Source organism: Onychostruthus taczanowskii, unplaced genomic scaffold (assembly GCF_017590055.1).
Source record: "Onychostruthus taczanowskii isolate IOZ18803 unplaced genomic scaffold, ASM1759005v1 scaffold7, whole genome shotgun sequence".
NCBI classification, from domain to species: Eukaryota; Metazoa; Chordata; class Aves; order Passeriformes; family Passeridae; genus Onychostruthus; species Onychostruthus taczanowskii.
The window spans coordinates 4,875,206-4,891,000 of record NW_024504786.1 but is presented as its reverse complement, the minus strand read 5'-3'; the positions used below and the strand labels follow the sequence as shown (position 1 = coordinate 4,891,000).

At 39.1% G+C, this 15,795-nt stretch overlaps 1 protein-coding gene across 5 annotated transcripts in view; it reads right to left on the bottom strand.

Annotated features, from left to right (window-relative positions):
• The window catches only part of EPS15 (epidermal growth factor receptor pathway substrate 15), a 68,823-nt gene that overhangs the window by 16,146 nt on the left and 36,882 nt on the right, over positions 1 to 15,795 (bottom strand). For all 5 annotated transcript variants that reach the window (XM_041421375.1, XM_041421376.1, XM_041421373.1 and 2 more), the window contains 6 exons: positions 15,165 to 15,310; positions 14,236 to 14,395; positions 10,774 to 10,859; positions 5,587 to 5,659; positions 833 to 994; positions 163 to 360 (listed from right to left, as the gene is read on the bottom strand). In XM_041421375.1, coding sequence (XP_041277309.1) covers positions 163 to 360; positions 833 to 994; positions 5,587 to 5,659; positions 10,774 to 10,859; positions 14,236 to 14,395; positions 15,165 to 15,310 — 825 coding nt within the window. The remainder of the gene's footprint in view (positions 1 to 162; positions 361 to 832; positions 995 to 5,586; positions 5,660 to 10,773; positions 10,860 to 14,235; positions 14,396 to 15,164; positions 15,311 to 15,795) is intronic.

Genomic DNA, 15,795 nt, shown 5'->3' with positions numbered 1-15,795 from the left:
CTAAAAATCCTAACTACTAGCACAGAACACATGTGTAAGTAACTAAAGACATGAGCAAACAGTGAGGAAAAAAGGAAACAACGCCTTCCCCTTAAGGCAAACCACACTAAAGGTTTCCAGCTCAAAATATTTTTGGGGGGTGGGTCTTTCACACTGCCTTACTGAATTGATTTCCTGTTGTGAATCCTGCAGATGTTGCTGAAGAGGTCCCAGCTGTGCTTTCCCAGACTCGATGCAATGTTCAAGCTCTGCAGTTTCTTGCTGCAGGCGACTCAGCTCCTCTTGGGCTTTGGTCAGTTCATCTTCATAGGCTGAAATCTTTGATTCCTGGCTTGTTATTTCAGCCTTCAGCATGGCAATCTAAAGCATGAACAGTATTTCAAGTCAAAAAAAAAACCCCACCCCAAAACCCACACCCAAAAACCCAAACAACACTACCAAACACATCCAAATACTATTATTTATGACCAGAAAAAGTAAAAAAAAATTTCATAGCTATTGCAGATTATAGATCATATCTGAATAAACAGTTAATTCTCTATTAGTCTCAATAAGAACAGAGTATTTTAGCTGTTCTTCTGACCAACATAGGTATTTCTGCTTTAAACCTTATTTGTGTGCAAGTATATCTCAATATGTTTGTTGACACATTAAATCTAAATTAGGAACACTGAAGCAAGTGATGTATTTCCTATGCTCTGTTGGTCACAAAACCTTGACACTCAGGCTATTAAAACTTTTTTTCTTGCCCCAACAACTGGAACTCTGCAAGGCTGAGTTCTTCAAGACAAGGCATTAATGCTTCCCAAGGGCACTGGCCACCAGACCTTACCAAATGGGCCTCCTCTGCACATTTCTGCCTGATGTCATTAAGTTGTTCTTCCAACTTGGCCTTCTGCTCATCAAGATCATTAAGGGTTTCCTGCGCTTCCTGTTTCTGAGCTTGCAGCTTCTGCAGATTACTGCTTTCCCTCTTTACTTCATCCTGGAGATCCTGAAACAAAACACAGCAGCTTGACATTTGTTCCCTCTCTCCCCTTAACCACTGAATTCCACAGTACAAACTGCAGTGCTAACCCAGATTTCAAAGTATCAACAAATTATCTTCCAGAAGCCTGCATGGATACCAGACAAGCAAGTATTCTCAGATTCTAATTCAATGACATAAAAATAACCAGGTTGTTTGCCTTTGCTTTTCTTCAGTAAAACAAATCTCACTGAAGTGTTGAGATCACACACCAAGACACAGATGAACTGTTTTCCACACAGAGGTCAGGTTTTCATTCTGAATTTCAAAATTGTCTTTACTCAGACTGCCACAGTGCCTCTGTCCTGTGCTTCAGCACTATATTTTACTGAGTTTCTTATTAAGAACACGGACCTGTTGGAGTGAGCCCAGAGGAGTCCATGGAGATGGTCAGAGGGCAGGAGCACCTCTGCTATGAAGACAGGCTGAGAGAGCTGGGGTTGTTCACCCTGGAGAAGTGAAGGTTCCAGGGAAACCTTAAAGCCCCTTCCAGGAACAAAAAGAGGCTTGCAAGAAAGTTGGAAATGGACTTTTTATCAGGACATGGAGTCACAGGACACAGGGGAATGGCTTCACAGTGACAGAGGTTTACATGGGACATCAGTAAGCAATCCTTTGCTGCCAGGGTGGGCAGGCCCTGGCATAGGCTGCCAAGAGAAGCTGTGCCTGCCCCATCTCTGGAAGTGTCCAAGGCCTGGTTGGATGGGGCTTGGAGCAACCTGGGATAGTGGAAGGTGCCCCTGCCCATGACAGGGGGCTGGAAGATGGGCTTTGAGGCCCCTTCCAACCCAAAACATTCTGGGATTTTGTGATAATAGAAACCCTTTATTCTGCTCCTTCTCCCTACAAAAACACATGGCCAAAAGTAGGAACTGTTTTTTGGAGCATGGTGAAAGACCACGATCCCAAATGCGCTGCCTCCCAGGGCATTCCTGCCCCCAATTTTGCAAGGATCAGCCAAAACCTTATTCTCTGTGTGCCACTAGAGGTAAGAAATGCACATTTCATACACAATAATATGGAACCTTTTGATTTATGAAAGAGAAGCAAGTATGTGTCTTGTGTTTTAAGTACATTAAGTAGCATCATAAAATAATTATTTCATTTCTGAGCAACAGGAATGGTTATACTTCAATAAGCTGCAGAGACAACACTGAAAAACATGTCAAGGAAAGAATTCAGGAAGAAGAAAGAATCGTCAAAGTCAGGAGGAAGAGATAATACAGTGAGATCAAAAAGGATTAATACAAAAGGAAAAGACTTAGATGAAAAGAGAAGATTGCAGCATTTCTAAGAAAATACAGCAATTTCAGGAAGAATCATCAACAACAGTAAAACATGAACAGAGACCAAAAAAAAGATAAGGAGGATAAGAAAGCAATCAGACATGAAATTCTGTTTAGATTTGTGTGCTGCTCTAAGCTACAATCCTGCTCTCCTTTTCTAGGGGTGTTTTGTTTGGGTTCTTTTTGGTGAGGGAGACAGTTTATCCATGTGTTGTGTGCTAACACCTCCACATAACTAGGACAAAAAGCCAGATAGGAATAGAAGGGCATATGATGCAGCAGTCAGATGCTGGGGAATTAGGTAACCTCGAGACAACTGGAGGGCTACCCAAAGACACATCACAGATGCTTTTATGTTAAAAATCTACCACAAAACCATGCCAAAAATCTCCCAAACCAAACCACAAAAAGCCCCCCACAAAACTCCCCCAAATCAAATCTGAATGTCAGTATACAGCAGTCAGACTAGGAAAAATGCAAGTTATTTCTAACCCAGGAGAGAAGAACCAGTGTGCACACAAAAAGCTCTCAGAGCAGCTACTGACTTGGATAATTGGGACACTCTTGATCCATTCATTTTCACATGGCTTTGAAAAGCAAGGATCAGCTGACAGTTAACACAAGCAGTGGAAGAAAAAAGTAACAGCTTAAAGAGACTTCAGCCTCCTTTTTCCTAGAGGAAGCAAGAATTCACATCCACACAAGCTAAATATAGATCACCTCCACTTTTGTCTGTTCTAGGCACAGCAGTAGAGAAGCACTGAAGAGACCTAACTAAGCCTGATGGCTGCCAGAAGAGAACAGGAGGAAAAAAAAACCCAACCAAACCCAAAACCTGCGGTGGTTTTTGTTCACATATGCACCTAACCTCTCCAGAATTAAAGGCTGCAGTAGATACAGCACACAAAACTGGCTATCATACTCAAAGATGCCACTTCATGAAGTAAACCAGGCTCCAATTAAGCTTCAATTTCAAAGAACACCCTTCAGCATGGAAGCAGCATCTTAATGGTCAAGCACTGAATGAGATTCTAAATGAAAACCACTGAGATACTTGAGGTGTTACAAACTGTCATTCTGATGGTAATAATAATCCTTGTATTAGATTTATGATCATGGTAACTCTTATGCCAATAAAGTAGGATAAGGAAAGTTTAGGAATCCATATTTCCATGGACAATGGATTTAATAGCTTGCCAGTCTGTCCTTCCCAAGACAATTCATGTGCTAGAAAATGCCAAATCTGCAATAGGACAGAAAAGTAAAACTTACTGACTTTCTAATGGCATTGGTGCACTGCAACAGAGAAAAAGAAAATGCAGTTCTGAGGGATACTCAGTGCATACAACTTTGAGGAAACACCCCTTAGTCTCTGCTACTTAAGAGCTGATATTTTAACAAGCACATTAAACCCCATCAATATGAACACCTTCCTTACAACTCTTTTTCTGCCTTTGCTTTTTTTAGTACCTATTTACACAGTCTTGAAATTTTTTATTGAAGAAAAAACTGTCATTCTTTCCCTCCTCCTATATAAATCAGTTTGACTGATCACTGACCATGGCTATATTTGAGATTACAAATAGGTCTGTGGAAGCAATTCTGGTGTCAAAAACCCTGAAGTGTCATGCCACAAAACCAGCTTGAAACAAAGAGGCAGGTTAGAGCAAACTGGTTTTTTTGGTAGACTATCCTTAGAAATGTCCTCATTAGAATAAAACCAGACGAAAATGTATGAGGGAAAGATATCCTTAATCTGTTCCATTATGCTCTGAAGTTCTAGAAAGTTTGTTGAAACATGCAGGTCCTCCACCAGTCAGGAATAAGAAAAGATAAAGGGCCACCAGATTAATTAAATGCTGCAGCCATTTCCTGTTTGATCCTGGAGGTTTCTCGTTTTTCTGACAAGCCCATAGTAGACTGTTCCTTCTCTGTAGACTGACAGAACTCTGTAACTGTATTTAACAAATAGCTTGTGTGGCTACTAACAGGTTAAAGACCTGAGACAGCTGCTCCCAGCACTACTGCTCAGGATGCAGAGATTCAGGGGATTCTGTGATGCTACTGCCTATCAAACACACATGGATGACACTGGAACATTCAAGGTAAGGCTTCTATCAAGCTTACAAACCTTTTGTGCAAAGGCACCAGAGAACTCAACCCTCACATGAGCCAACACAGATTCCAGAAGACACCAACAAAATAATCCTGTGTGCAAAGCCAGGAACACCCCTGAGAATTCTGTGAACAGTGGGAAAGGGAATCTGCAGGGTGGGGAGGGGAATGACCGTGGAGCACAGGCATGGGCAACTTCCACACGCATTCCTGCAGCTGCTGGAGCTGCTGCCAGCATGACCAACAGGCCAGCATCTGATTATCTCCTCAAAGGTCACACTATTAATTATCATCCACACTCCAAGGATATTAAATAACCCTGCACAAAATTCACAACTCTTGTAACACATCAGCTCTTTTTCAGCCCGACCGAAATTGAAATGCTGAAATCTTGCATTATTTGCTCTTAAGTAAAGATGATGGAAAATTATAGATTCCTAAAATAAATTTAGAAATAAATATAAGAGGTCAGATATCACACTGAAGATTTTTTTTAAAACAGCAACTGAAAATTTAACCGCAATATTGCTTTGCAATATTTAATTCAGAGCTTGGCTAGTCTGTCAGCACTCTAAACACTGATGCTGACTGCATAATTTCAACATCTGCAAAACACTTGTAAATTTAGATTTTCAGACACACAAGAAATTCAATATCATCCTTTCAAATAAAAATCAACAGATTCTTTTTAAAATTCACTTATATTAGGCAAAATTAATTTGAGGCATTTCTCCCTAGCTGGTAATTACTGTGCCTCTTAAAAAGCAGCCTGATATACAAACCCTTTTAATTCAGCCACTTAAGTTTATTAATTAATTTACAGTGCTACAGTGTCCTCTTTAGTTTTAATTACACAGTAGATAATCTTGCTTAAAAAAAAGAAAGAAAAATCTAGTCTTTTGTAATATTTTTCATTTAAAACTCCATGCATGCTATATATCCTATAGGAGCTTGCACATTTATATATATATACACACCTACACAAACCCAAAATTATACATAAAATACACTTCAAAGTACATTCTTTTTCTTAGCTACCATTTTTTTTCTTTTTACTGGATAAGTGACGTGATCTAAAGACTCGGTAATCCCACTGTCATTAAAACAGCACATGGTGCAATATCAGGTGCCTGAACAATAATTTGGTGGTTTATTTACCTGGACCTCACTTGTCCTCTGCTTGATGGCATCTTCTTTCTCCTTCAGATCTTGCTCTACATTATTCTTTTCCCTGGAAGACCAGCAAACAATGCAAGAATACTTAAGAACATCAGCTACAGCAGGTACAGTTATCCAGCCCCCTAAGCCTGTATCTCTCTTTAAATACATAGTGAAACATTAAACAAAAAAGATGTGAGGGATTTCTGCTTTCCAAATGATTTACAAGACAGAAGCCCACAGAAGTGTTCTGCATAAACCCCCCTGTCTTTCCACCAACTGCACTCCAGTGATAAGAATGGCTCAAAACTGGAAGGGGGCGGGAGGCAGAAATCAATGAAATACTGTCTCCAGTGATCTCACTGTTGCTATGGAGCACTTGTCTAATGAAAACTGCTAGGAAAAGTGGGAGGGATTGCATCAGATTCCATCTATTAACCCCTGCAAACACAGCCGTGCCTGGGCTCACAGCAGCCAGGGAACACTCCCACAGGCCAGCAGAGCCCACGAATGCCCTTTGCCTGTCAGATTTTGGATCTGCCTGCTGGGAAGCTCAGGCAGGAGCAGCAAGGTTGCCTTGGCTTGCTGGAATCACGATCTGCTCAGACACTCCACACACAATGATTTGCTGTGTCATATCAAGCCTGCCTCTACAGACATTTATTCAAGTTTAAGTGGCTGCTGATGACAGGGGAATTATCATCAATAAATTCTCATCAGTCAGACATAACAATTGCTTTAAGAAAGGGAACAAACCCATACAACTCAGAAGTGTTACTGTTATTAAAAAATCATGAGTGTTCCTCTCTAGACAGCATATGGAATCTTTGCTCCTTCCACAGATACAGAAAAACATTAAGCATTACAGTTTTTACACAAACTTCTGTAGACATTTACTTTCATAAGGACTCTGTTAATAAACCAACACACACATTGAAGTTTAAATTTGAACAGCAAACCTAACATTTCTAAATGAAATACCATAGTGGAAAGCTATTAGATTGTATTACTGGTATAAACCAAAATTAAGAAACTTCATATTTTAATAGCAGCAAATTGTTAATCAATCTGTAACTATTTATTTATTTACCCTTATTTGATACAGAAGGAAGCATTTCTGAGTTGAAGTAAAGCAGGTCTACTCTAAGTTCTCTTTACTCAAGCTGAGGAAGTTTTGTTTACTGCTAAATCACACACAATGGAAAATAAAAAGAACCCATATGTCAGATTTTAAATGAACATTTGCTCTGACAAATAATTACTATAGATTATACTCTGCTATTATTTTTCTCATTATCTGATTGAAGAGCAACTTCCTGATTATGCCCAAAGGTGAAATTTAAATGGAAGGAAAAGGAACGATGTGGAAAGAACTTCCAAGATCAAGACTATTTATTCTGTTAAGTGTTCTCCTTCAAAATAAAGGACCACACTTTCATAAAATTCATAAAATTAATAAAAATAATAAAATTAATAAAATGCCTCCCTCTGCATTCATCAGAAACTGGAAATTCTAAAAAAAATCTACCTTTTCAATCAAATCTACAGCACACTCCTCTAGCTCAATAAGCATCTGTAGCATAATTGTGCTTAGATATTTAAAGTATTGCAACACAGGTTTGAAACAAGCTCTGTTGCTTTGGCTTCCATAACTTCCCATGAACAAAGGTTTCAATAAAGCACTTCTACAGATCTATGTACAAATCAGGTTGAAAAATACCTTCAGGCCCTCAAACACCCAGCAAGCACAGACAACACTCATATTTATTTTTCCTGTTTGAGGATAAAAGAGTAAGAAAACAAATACTTGTTATTTTTCCTGCTGGGGTGGGAAAACTGAGCAAGAAATAGAACTGCAGGCAGGTATGTGTGGTTAATAAACAGCATTTATACATTGCTGTCACTGACGTGCCTCAGACTGTCAGAGATGCAGATCACTTCCTTTGTATTTCAACACAAGCCAGGTACCTAAATCCTTGCAATGTGGACTAAGCAACAGGATACAACACCCACCCACTGGCACTTCCATGAGCCAAATCAGAGCACAAACAATGAATTGGAAAGAATCAAGTGAAAGAAGTATTGTCAGGCAGAACAAGAAAAGCTTAGGCAGCAGTCTCAGGCAAAGGAAAACAATCTGAGTGTATATAGTCTGCACATAACACATCCCATCCTCCCCCCAGAAATGCCTCTTTGTTTCAAAGAAAAGACAACACAGAACTACTTAATTCACTAATTCTTATGAATACCTCAATTTCTTTAACAAACTGTCTGCTATGCCCCTTTAGGAATGCTCAGCAACTGAAAGAACCAAAAACAAGTAACAAAATTGATTTGTTGGATATGACAGATTTCCTGGATCACAAAGTCCCTTACTACATCCAGAAAACAATCCAAAAAAAAATGTGGTCTTGCCAACAAAGGACACTTGTAACCAATTCAAGCCAATTTTTGAAAGCAATACAATTTCCCTATGCATTTTAATAGCAGTCAGGTTGGGAGAATCTCATATCAAATAAACTAAAAGCAATGACTAATAGATGGTTTCTCCCATACAGATGCTTCATGATTTACCAAAACCCTAAATTTAATACTAATTTGTGAATGGAGTCATTTATAAATGGGAGCCAGCACATTGCAAATATCTTTCATAGCTGAGAACTGCAAAGTCCCCGTGTCAGCAGAGATGTTCCAGCCAAACATTCAACCCTGGCCAGGCTGAATCACCTTAGATACAAAAGCAAAAAAAAATCATAGTCCTGTCCCATAATAAGATGATGACTACTCACAGAGGTGGTAGCATTATCTACACTCATAGTTGCCCAATATTTCTTATTTTCACATACATCTATAGTTGTGGGAATTCCTAATGTAGTAGTACTTCAGTTTGGCAATACTGGAAAAAATGCCAAGGGTTTGCCTTGTTTCTTCTAACATTTGTTACTCACAACCTCTTCTGCTGCAACAGTTCAGTTACTTCCAAACCAGAGGGTGAGAAGAAATGATCTATCCTACATTAAAGTTCTTAGCTAAGGTGATGTAGATCTGTGAAATTTGAAACAAAAGTTTGATGCAAGTGCATGGCAGGGAGAGATTGTCCTGTTTTTCTGGGGGATGTTTTGCTCTTTCATTGCTATTGAGAGACCAACTCATCAGCTTTATGGTACTTTTAACCTGATTTATAATTCAAGACAATTAAAATATTGCTATCCAGCATATGTAAAGGATGATGTCTCTGGTGAGATATCCCAAGTTAAGCTCAACTACTCCTCTGCTAAGAGAGGAATGTAGTGTCAGTAAAGCTTGAAGAAATTCTATGAATTTGTAGGCCATCACTAACTTTAAAAGCAAGCAAGCAAAGCTGGGTTTGTTGGGGAAGAAAAAGGTTTTATGGCTTGAAAAAGAATGGTCCAGCCTTCCACCATGTTGATCAAGAAAAGCTTCAAATAGCTTTCTAAAAATATAGTGCAACTGAAACAGAATTTAGAGACAGCAGTGCTAACAGGCAGCATGAAGCAGGTTCCACAATATCCCGAGGCAAATCATTCCCCCCACCAGAGGGGTATTATCCTCCCTAATAAGTGTTCTGCATTTTATTCTTCATCTGATCCTCAACCTCCACCTTCCTGACACTGTATTTATCAAATTAGGATTAACAAAGCTATTGCCCACCAGACCTCTTTCCCACACAAACTGCTGAGCCACAAAGACATCACCTCTGTACTCTTTGCTCAGTCTCTCCAAAAGCTGCTCTCCACACCTTGTCATTCTTATGGACATTCTCCTCTCCTGCCTTTTTTTTGTTGTTGTTTTTTGTTGTGCACTTCAAAAATAGATTCAAATTCTATTACATTTAGCACACTGTTAATCCCATTCTGTTCTGAACCTCTAAATCATATTAAAGTAAACTTCCCCTTTCTAAAAAAATACACACTAAGAGTTGCCTCTACCCTATCTTCAACAATCTAGTATAGTTCAATTAAAAATAATTGTCAATGTATATTGGCCCCTCAAGAAATGGAAGTAGTGACTTTTCCAGGACCATGGTTCCTTCATACCTCACAGTAAGAAAAGAAAACCAGACTCAAACAGCCTGGCTTGCATGTTAGGCTGCAAGCCCACCTACTAAAAACCAACTTCTTCTAAAAATTCATGCCAGCCAACAATTTATTTCCTTCAGTAAATATACACAGTTGCAAATCCTATTTCAGGTTAATAATGTGAGTGTCCAAAACTGGAATGAATACAACCTGAAGAACAGTGGAGGCAGAGCAGGGAGAAGCAAGGAGGCAGTGGGAGTAATAAGAGAGAATAAGCAAGTGAAATGAAAATATATTTATGCATTTAGGAAACAGATTGTGCTCTGACACACTGCCAAGTCAAATCATTCCCACATGAATTAGAGAGGCAGATTTCATCATGACAAAGCACCACTCACTTAAAAAATAGGAAAATTTACTGTTCTTAATATAATTTTCAGTGGATTTATGATAGTAACAAGAAAAACACTGCAGAAAAATACTTGCTGTCTCAAGAGCATTACCGAGACTATAGAAAATATATGAATTTTATTTTCTTAGTTACTTGAAGTCATCTTAATTACTTTAGAAATAATTAATGGAATCCAAGAGTCTGCAGACATAAAAACAATTTTTCTCAGTCCAGCAGTTTCTTTTATTACACAAGAGCAGCATTCCCATCTTTACCCCCACCAAAACCCTAGCAGTGGTCCATGCACAGTCATCTTCCCACTCCCTATCCTGCATACTTACTGATCCATCTCACTTTTCCATCTCACTTCCTTACTGCCACCAAAATGAAGTCCTTGGAATGCCCTCTACAAATAAAAGGTGACTAACACTGTTTATATATGCTTCCAGCATCCTAAAGATTTGCTCCGTTCACATCTGCCAATAACGATGAACAATGGGGAATATTTCCAGGTCAGGTTGTTTCAGCTCTCTGAAACACAACCTGAGGGCACGAGGGACAGACCCTTCCCAGCCCTGCTGTCATTAAGTGCACTCACGTGAGTGAACAGGGAGCAGCAGTGTCACACAGTACTACAGACATGCTCACCCTTTACTTAGCAGAGTACTACCACCTCCTCTGCTGCACTGAATTGTTCTTTAAAAAATAGTAAATGGCACAATCCAAGGCAACTCTGGCTATTCCTCCCTTACATACCTCTGCAGGTCCACAATTTCATTGTTTAATGTATCAAGTTCCTTAATTGCAGAAAAATCTGCTACAGGATTCGGTCCTTGAGTACTCTGAAAGATAAAAAATAAACACTGTTAGTCTAGAGCTTATGCCATTCAACTACTACATTCATTTTACTTTTTGTGGCAACATGAGCTGTCCTCTTGTAACAACTGCTGGTAGCATTGCATTTCAAACCTTCAATCTTAGAAACCCCACCAGAGTACAGATGCTGTATGAGCAGAACACAACATACAGCCAAAGCATGGGGACACCTCAATTCGAAGAGAGTTTGTCTCCTTGTAGACACCTTCCACAAAAGCACAGCACCACCCAGGCATACTGAAAAAATAGAATCTTGTTCTAAAATAAGTCTCATCTTACAGCTAATATTTAGGTGGTTTCCTAGCATTCATTTGAGAGAGGCTTCTTACTACTTTTATATTTCTTCACCATGGTGATCTTCATGTTGCAGAGTACAGACAGTGATTTGCAAGGATTTAAGAGATACTGAGCTCTTTTGACAGGAATCTCCAGAGTACTCAAGGAAACTCTGATATAAAATCATAGGGTAACCTACACCCATGAGTTCCCATTTAATTAATGCCTTTATAAGACATAGAGTAAAGTGAGACAATGACTGTAATACAAATTATTTCCCAAAAAAGTACACATAAATGGATAGAGAACAAATGCTGAAGATAGAAATTACAAATGCTGTAATTATTCTTCTGTGCCTTGCCACAACATGAACATGCTTAGAAAGCAACAGCCATTGTAGCTGCCTCCTGTAAATACCTCAGCTCCTTCAAGTCTTGAATAAAGTCATCCAGGACAAACACAACACTCTGAGGACAAGGGTATACATATAATTTTAAAAGGCAAATGATACACCCAAAATAACACAAAAGTTTTAAAATGCTTAAGTTTCTCTACAGATAAAGCAAGATACTATTAACTATGTGCTTACTCAAACTGATACTCTGGGGAAGAAAAAAACCAAAAGCTATGAACACCTAAACTGTGAGCACACTGTGGCTGAGAGTATTGTTCAGCAGAGCTACAGACTATTCATGTATATTTTACTAGCACAAATGGTATGAACTGGGAATTAAAAAAAAAACAACCAAGAAAACCAACCAAAGAACCAACTATACAGCTCTTCTTAAACTGGTTAGTGTACAGCTTCTCAAATGGGCAAACCAGCTATAATGCTCAATCTTGCTCTACAGGAATTCCACAGGAGCTTTGCAGAGTTGATCATGGCATTCAAATGGGAGATTTTACTTCTCCTATGACAAGGCTAGAAGGAACACATGGAAATATTAGCTGCAAATTTTTTTTTTTCCAGGCATCCTCCTTTCACCAGTTAAAGAAATTCTGCACACTAATGCCAGTATCAAACTTGAGGAAAACATAGCTCCAATTATTTTCAACTGCTCAGGAGAACTGGTGGGGGGCAGGAACATAAAAGCCAACATTTTTAGCTTCAATACACGTGTTAACAAGGACAAGTTAGAACCATAGGCTGCCATTACTACATTGCAATATGCATGCAAAACGGCACCTCCAGTTTTTAACTCAAAGTCGTAGTAAAAGGAAATTCCCATCAAAATTCTTTGAGAGGACCTTACAAAAAAGTTTAGTTTTTATGGCTTGGTATGCAAGTGGTGACTACAAACAGTTCTGGGTCAGGAAACACAGCAACAAGGTTTAAACCACAATGAAATGCCTTACTGATATTTCTGTTAACACCTTTGTATGGGTCAACTCAGCAGATGAAGCCCAACATGGTGTTTTAGGCTTTTTTTCTCATGTATGCCACACCACGTCCAGAAAACCAACAAAAAGCCTGCCTAACTCTGCCTCCTGGCTCAAGCCTTTGAGTTCAAATCTTTAACAATAATCTTGGACCAAAAAGGGTTCTTTCATATCAACAAGACAACACCTCTTTTGAAAAAGCTCAAAATGAGCTGAAGGTTCAGCTCAATTTAGTAAAAAACCCCTCTTGTTCAGGATTGACAGAGCTAATTGAAAGCTAACTTACCTTCTTACACAATATTCTCACTCATCACTTAAGTTAGTAATGAAACAAAAATCACACTGATGTCTTGGAGAGATTTACAAAATCAGTTTACATCCACAGAACAGCAGTAACCAACATCTATTGCTTTCTAATCACTCAATGCTCTGTGCTATCTTCAGTAAACCTGTGGGTATAATCCTAATGACAACTGCCAAATGCCACACTGGGCTACTACTCTGTCACCACTTCCCCTGCAATCTCACCAGGAAGACACAGAGCTTTCCCTTTTCAGTTTAAGCAGCCCACAGGAGCAGCCCCAGAGGTCTGGGCTCAAGGAAGAACCTCGGGATTACTCTGGATAAACAACACTGGAAATCAGCAGAACTTGAGCTGCAACACACGGTGATACCTGAGCGAAGTGCTGAGCCCATTCATGACTATGTGACAGTCTTAGGAGGATGCTCATTATTAAACCAACAGACAGTAAATATTAGAAAAGCAAAGTTTCTCTAACCTTGAGAAAGCAGAGTTAACAAACTGACAGAATAATAAGGATGAAAAGCAGAGTGGTGCAGAATGGAAAAAACAGTCCAAACTAGAAAAGAGACATAGAAAGGAAAGCAAACATACAAAAAAGATTAGTAGAGTTGCAAATAAAGCAATTACTTTTTAAAAACAGAATGTAAAAACAAATTAGATACCAGTTACAGAAACTCAAAAAAGTAATGTCAAATTTTGAGTTTCATTTTTCCATGTGTGAATTTTTCATTCTGTTTAAGAAAGTTGCATCATTAGGTCAATGTATTGCACAACCAAGAAAAGGTAACTCACATCAGACTTCATGATGTGTAAAACACATAAGAATTTGTGATGACTTCAACCATAGCTACAAATTGAACTGCTGAGGTACAGCTAACTGCTGGATTAAGATAGATGGCAACCAACAGAATATGGAGATCTCTAAACTATTTGTGAGGTATAAAATGGGGGACCATTTACTTTTAAAACTTTAAATAACTCTAAACTTTTAGTTCACATTGTTTCCAAACTTATTAAAAAAGATTGATGTAAAAAAGGTAACTGAACACATTAGGAGAAAAGCACTGAACTTGTGCATGTCACTTCAGATAGAAAATCAAATTTCTTTAAAATGGCAGCAGAAGGATTATTCTTTCAAAAGAGAAAATAATGCTTTCCCAACATAAGATCTCTCTGCTTGGTTGGCAGGTGTAATAAATGGCAGCTTCATTTTGAAATATGGATGGAAGTTTTTTGTCATTTCTTTGCACCTTAGATTTGTTTTCCTCCTGATATTATGATAAATATAAGGTATTCCAGCACCTGAGGTTGCTTCTTGCGTAGCCTTTGAAATTAACATTATTTGTTTGAGATGTACACCAAACTGCCAAACCCATCCTTACCTTCTGTAAACTGACACCTCTGTCTGAAGGTGGAATCATCTCTGGAGTCAGAGCCTGAGGAGGATCAATGCCCTTTGTTAACTTCTGGTTAATTAAATGGAAAGCCAAAGCAAACTGCTCCTTTGAAAGCTTCCCGCAGTCCTTGGTGTCACAGAGAGCCCTGCACAGAGATGCACATGAAATGTAAAAAATCCTCATTTCTCCAAGTACAGCCCTATTTAGTGTAGCTGCTGTCCTTTACAAATGTGAAAATTGCTAGGGTGTATCTCGTCTTCTAAAGCAAAACTATAGGCATAGGAAACATCACTCAAACACACACGGAGCCACTTTCACTTTGCATGTTGAGGCCCACAGTTGTGCTCTGGTGAAAAGCACAACCAGGGCTGTAGGTCACTAGCAACACCTTCAGAACCAACACAAGTTTATTTACATTTTTCTAAATTAGCAGTTGTGTTAAACATAACTTAGGGGAAAAAAAAAAAGTTGTTCCTATCAGTGTGCCCAACAACGGCTCATAGCACAGAAAGAATTAAAAAGCATTGAGTGCAATGAAGGCATTTCTGTAATGAATAATGCCAAATGAATGCATAGCTGTAAGGAAAGACATGCTGTAGAATGAGATGGGACATAAATCTTAGAAATAATTCCCTTTCCCAGTACATGAGTAGGATCAGTGATCAGATACCTGTGATGATGTGAAGTCTTAAATACACAGGGATAGCTGAAGTGCAGCATTTGTAACAATCTCTGTTCAGGCATAAAACTGATTTCCACACATTTCTGACCCAGAGCAGAAGGAAATAAATTATCACTGATTATACAAAGGCCATGCTATTATATACAGAAATGTCACTTTCAGAAATGCCAGCATAGCAAGAAGTGAGAACTATGCCATCATCTACACAGCTGTCACAGGGAAAAAAACCTACCAGATATGTGCAAGGAGAGCAGAAGGCAGTCCTGTTTTCAGGAATAGTTCTCTGGCTTCCACACCTGACACAAATCCATCCATGTCCTTGTCAGTTTTCACAAAGATCTCATCGTACTTAATTTTGTCTGCAGGCGACACAACCCACTGAAGGGGGGTGAGGATGGAAGGGAAAAAACCAAAACCACAACACTAAGATACAGGCAAGTTCTGTTTCCAGTTCAGACTTACATAATTCAAGCACTACAGCACAGACTTTAAAAAAAGTGATACAGGTGCCTAGTTCATGAACCAGTTTTATCCCTCTAAACAGACATGCAGAGACCCTCAAGCAACTGCAAAAGTAGAAGCATTTCGCTCAGGTAAGCAGCCAGGCTGCTTGGTGCTGCTCTGCCCCTTTGCCTATGCAACAAAGGCATTCCTTGGAGGCTGGATCTCCTCCCTCATCACTGTGCTCAGTCACAGTCCTGCTGTCTGGCTCTAACAATTTTATTCCCCTTTACACAGCTGAGAATCTTTAGCTGGAGGGACAGGAGAGCTGCTCAAGCCCAGGTTGCTAACAGCTGGGCACATTCTAAATTGAAGAATTGCCATCTGAACAAGGTAAAGATGGGAATTAGAGCTACTTCTGT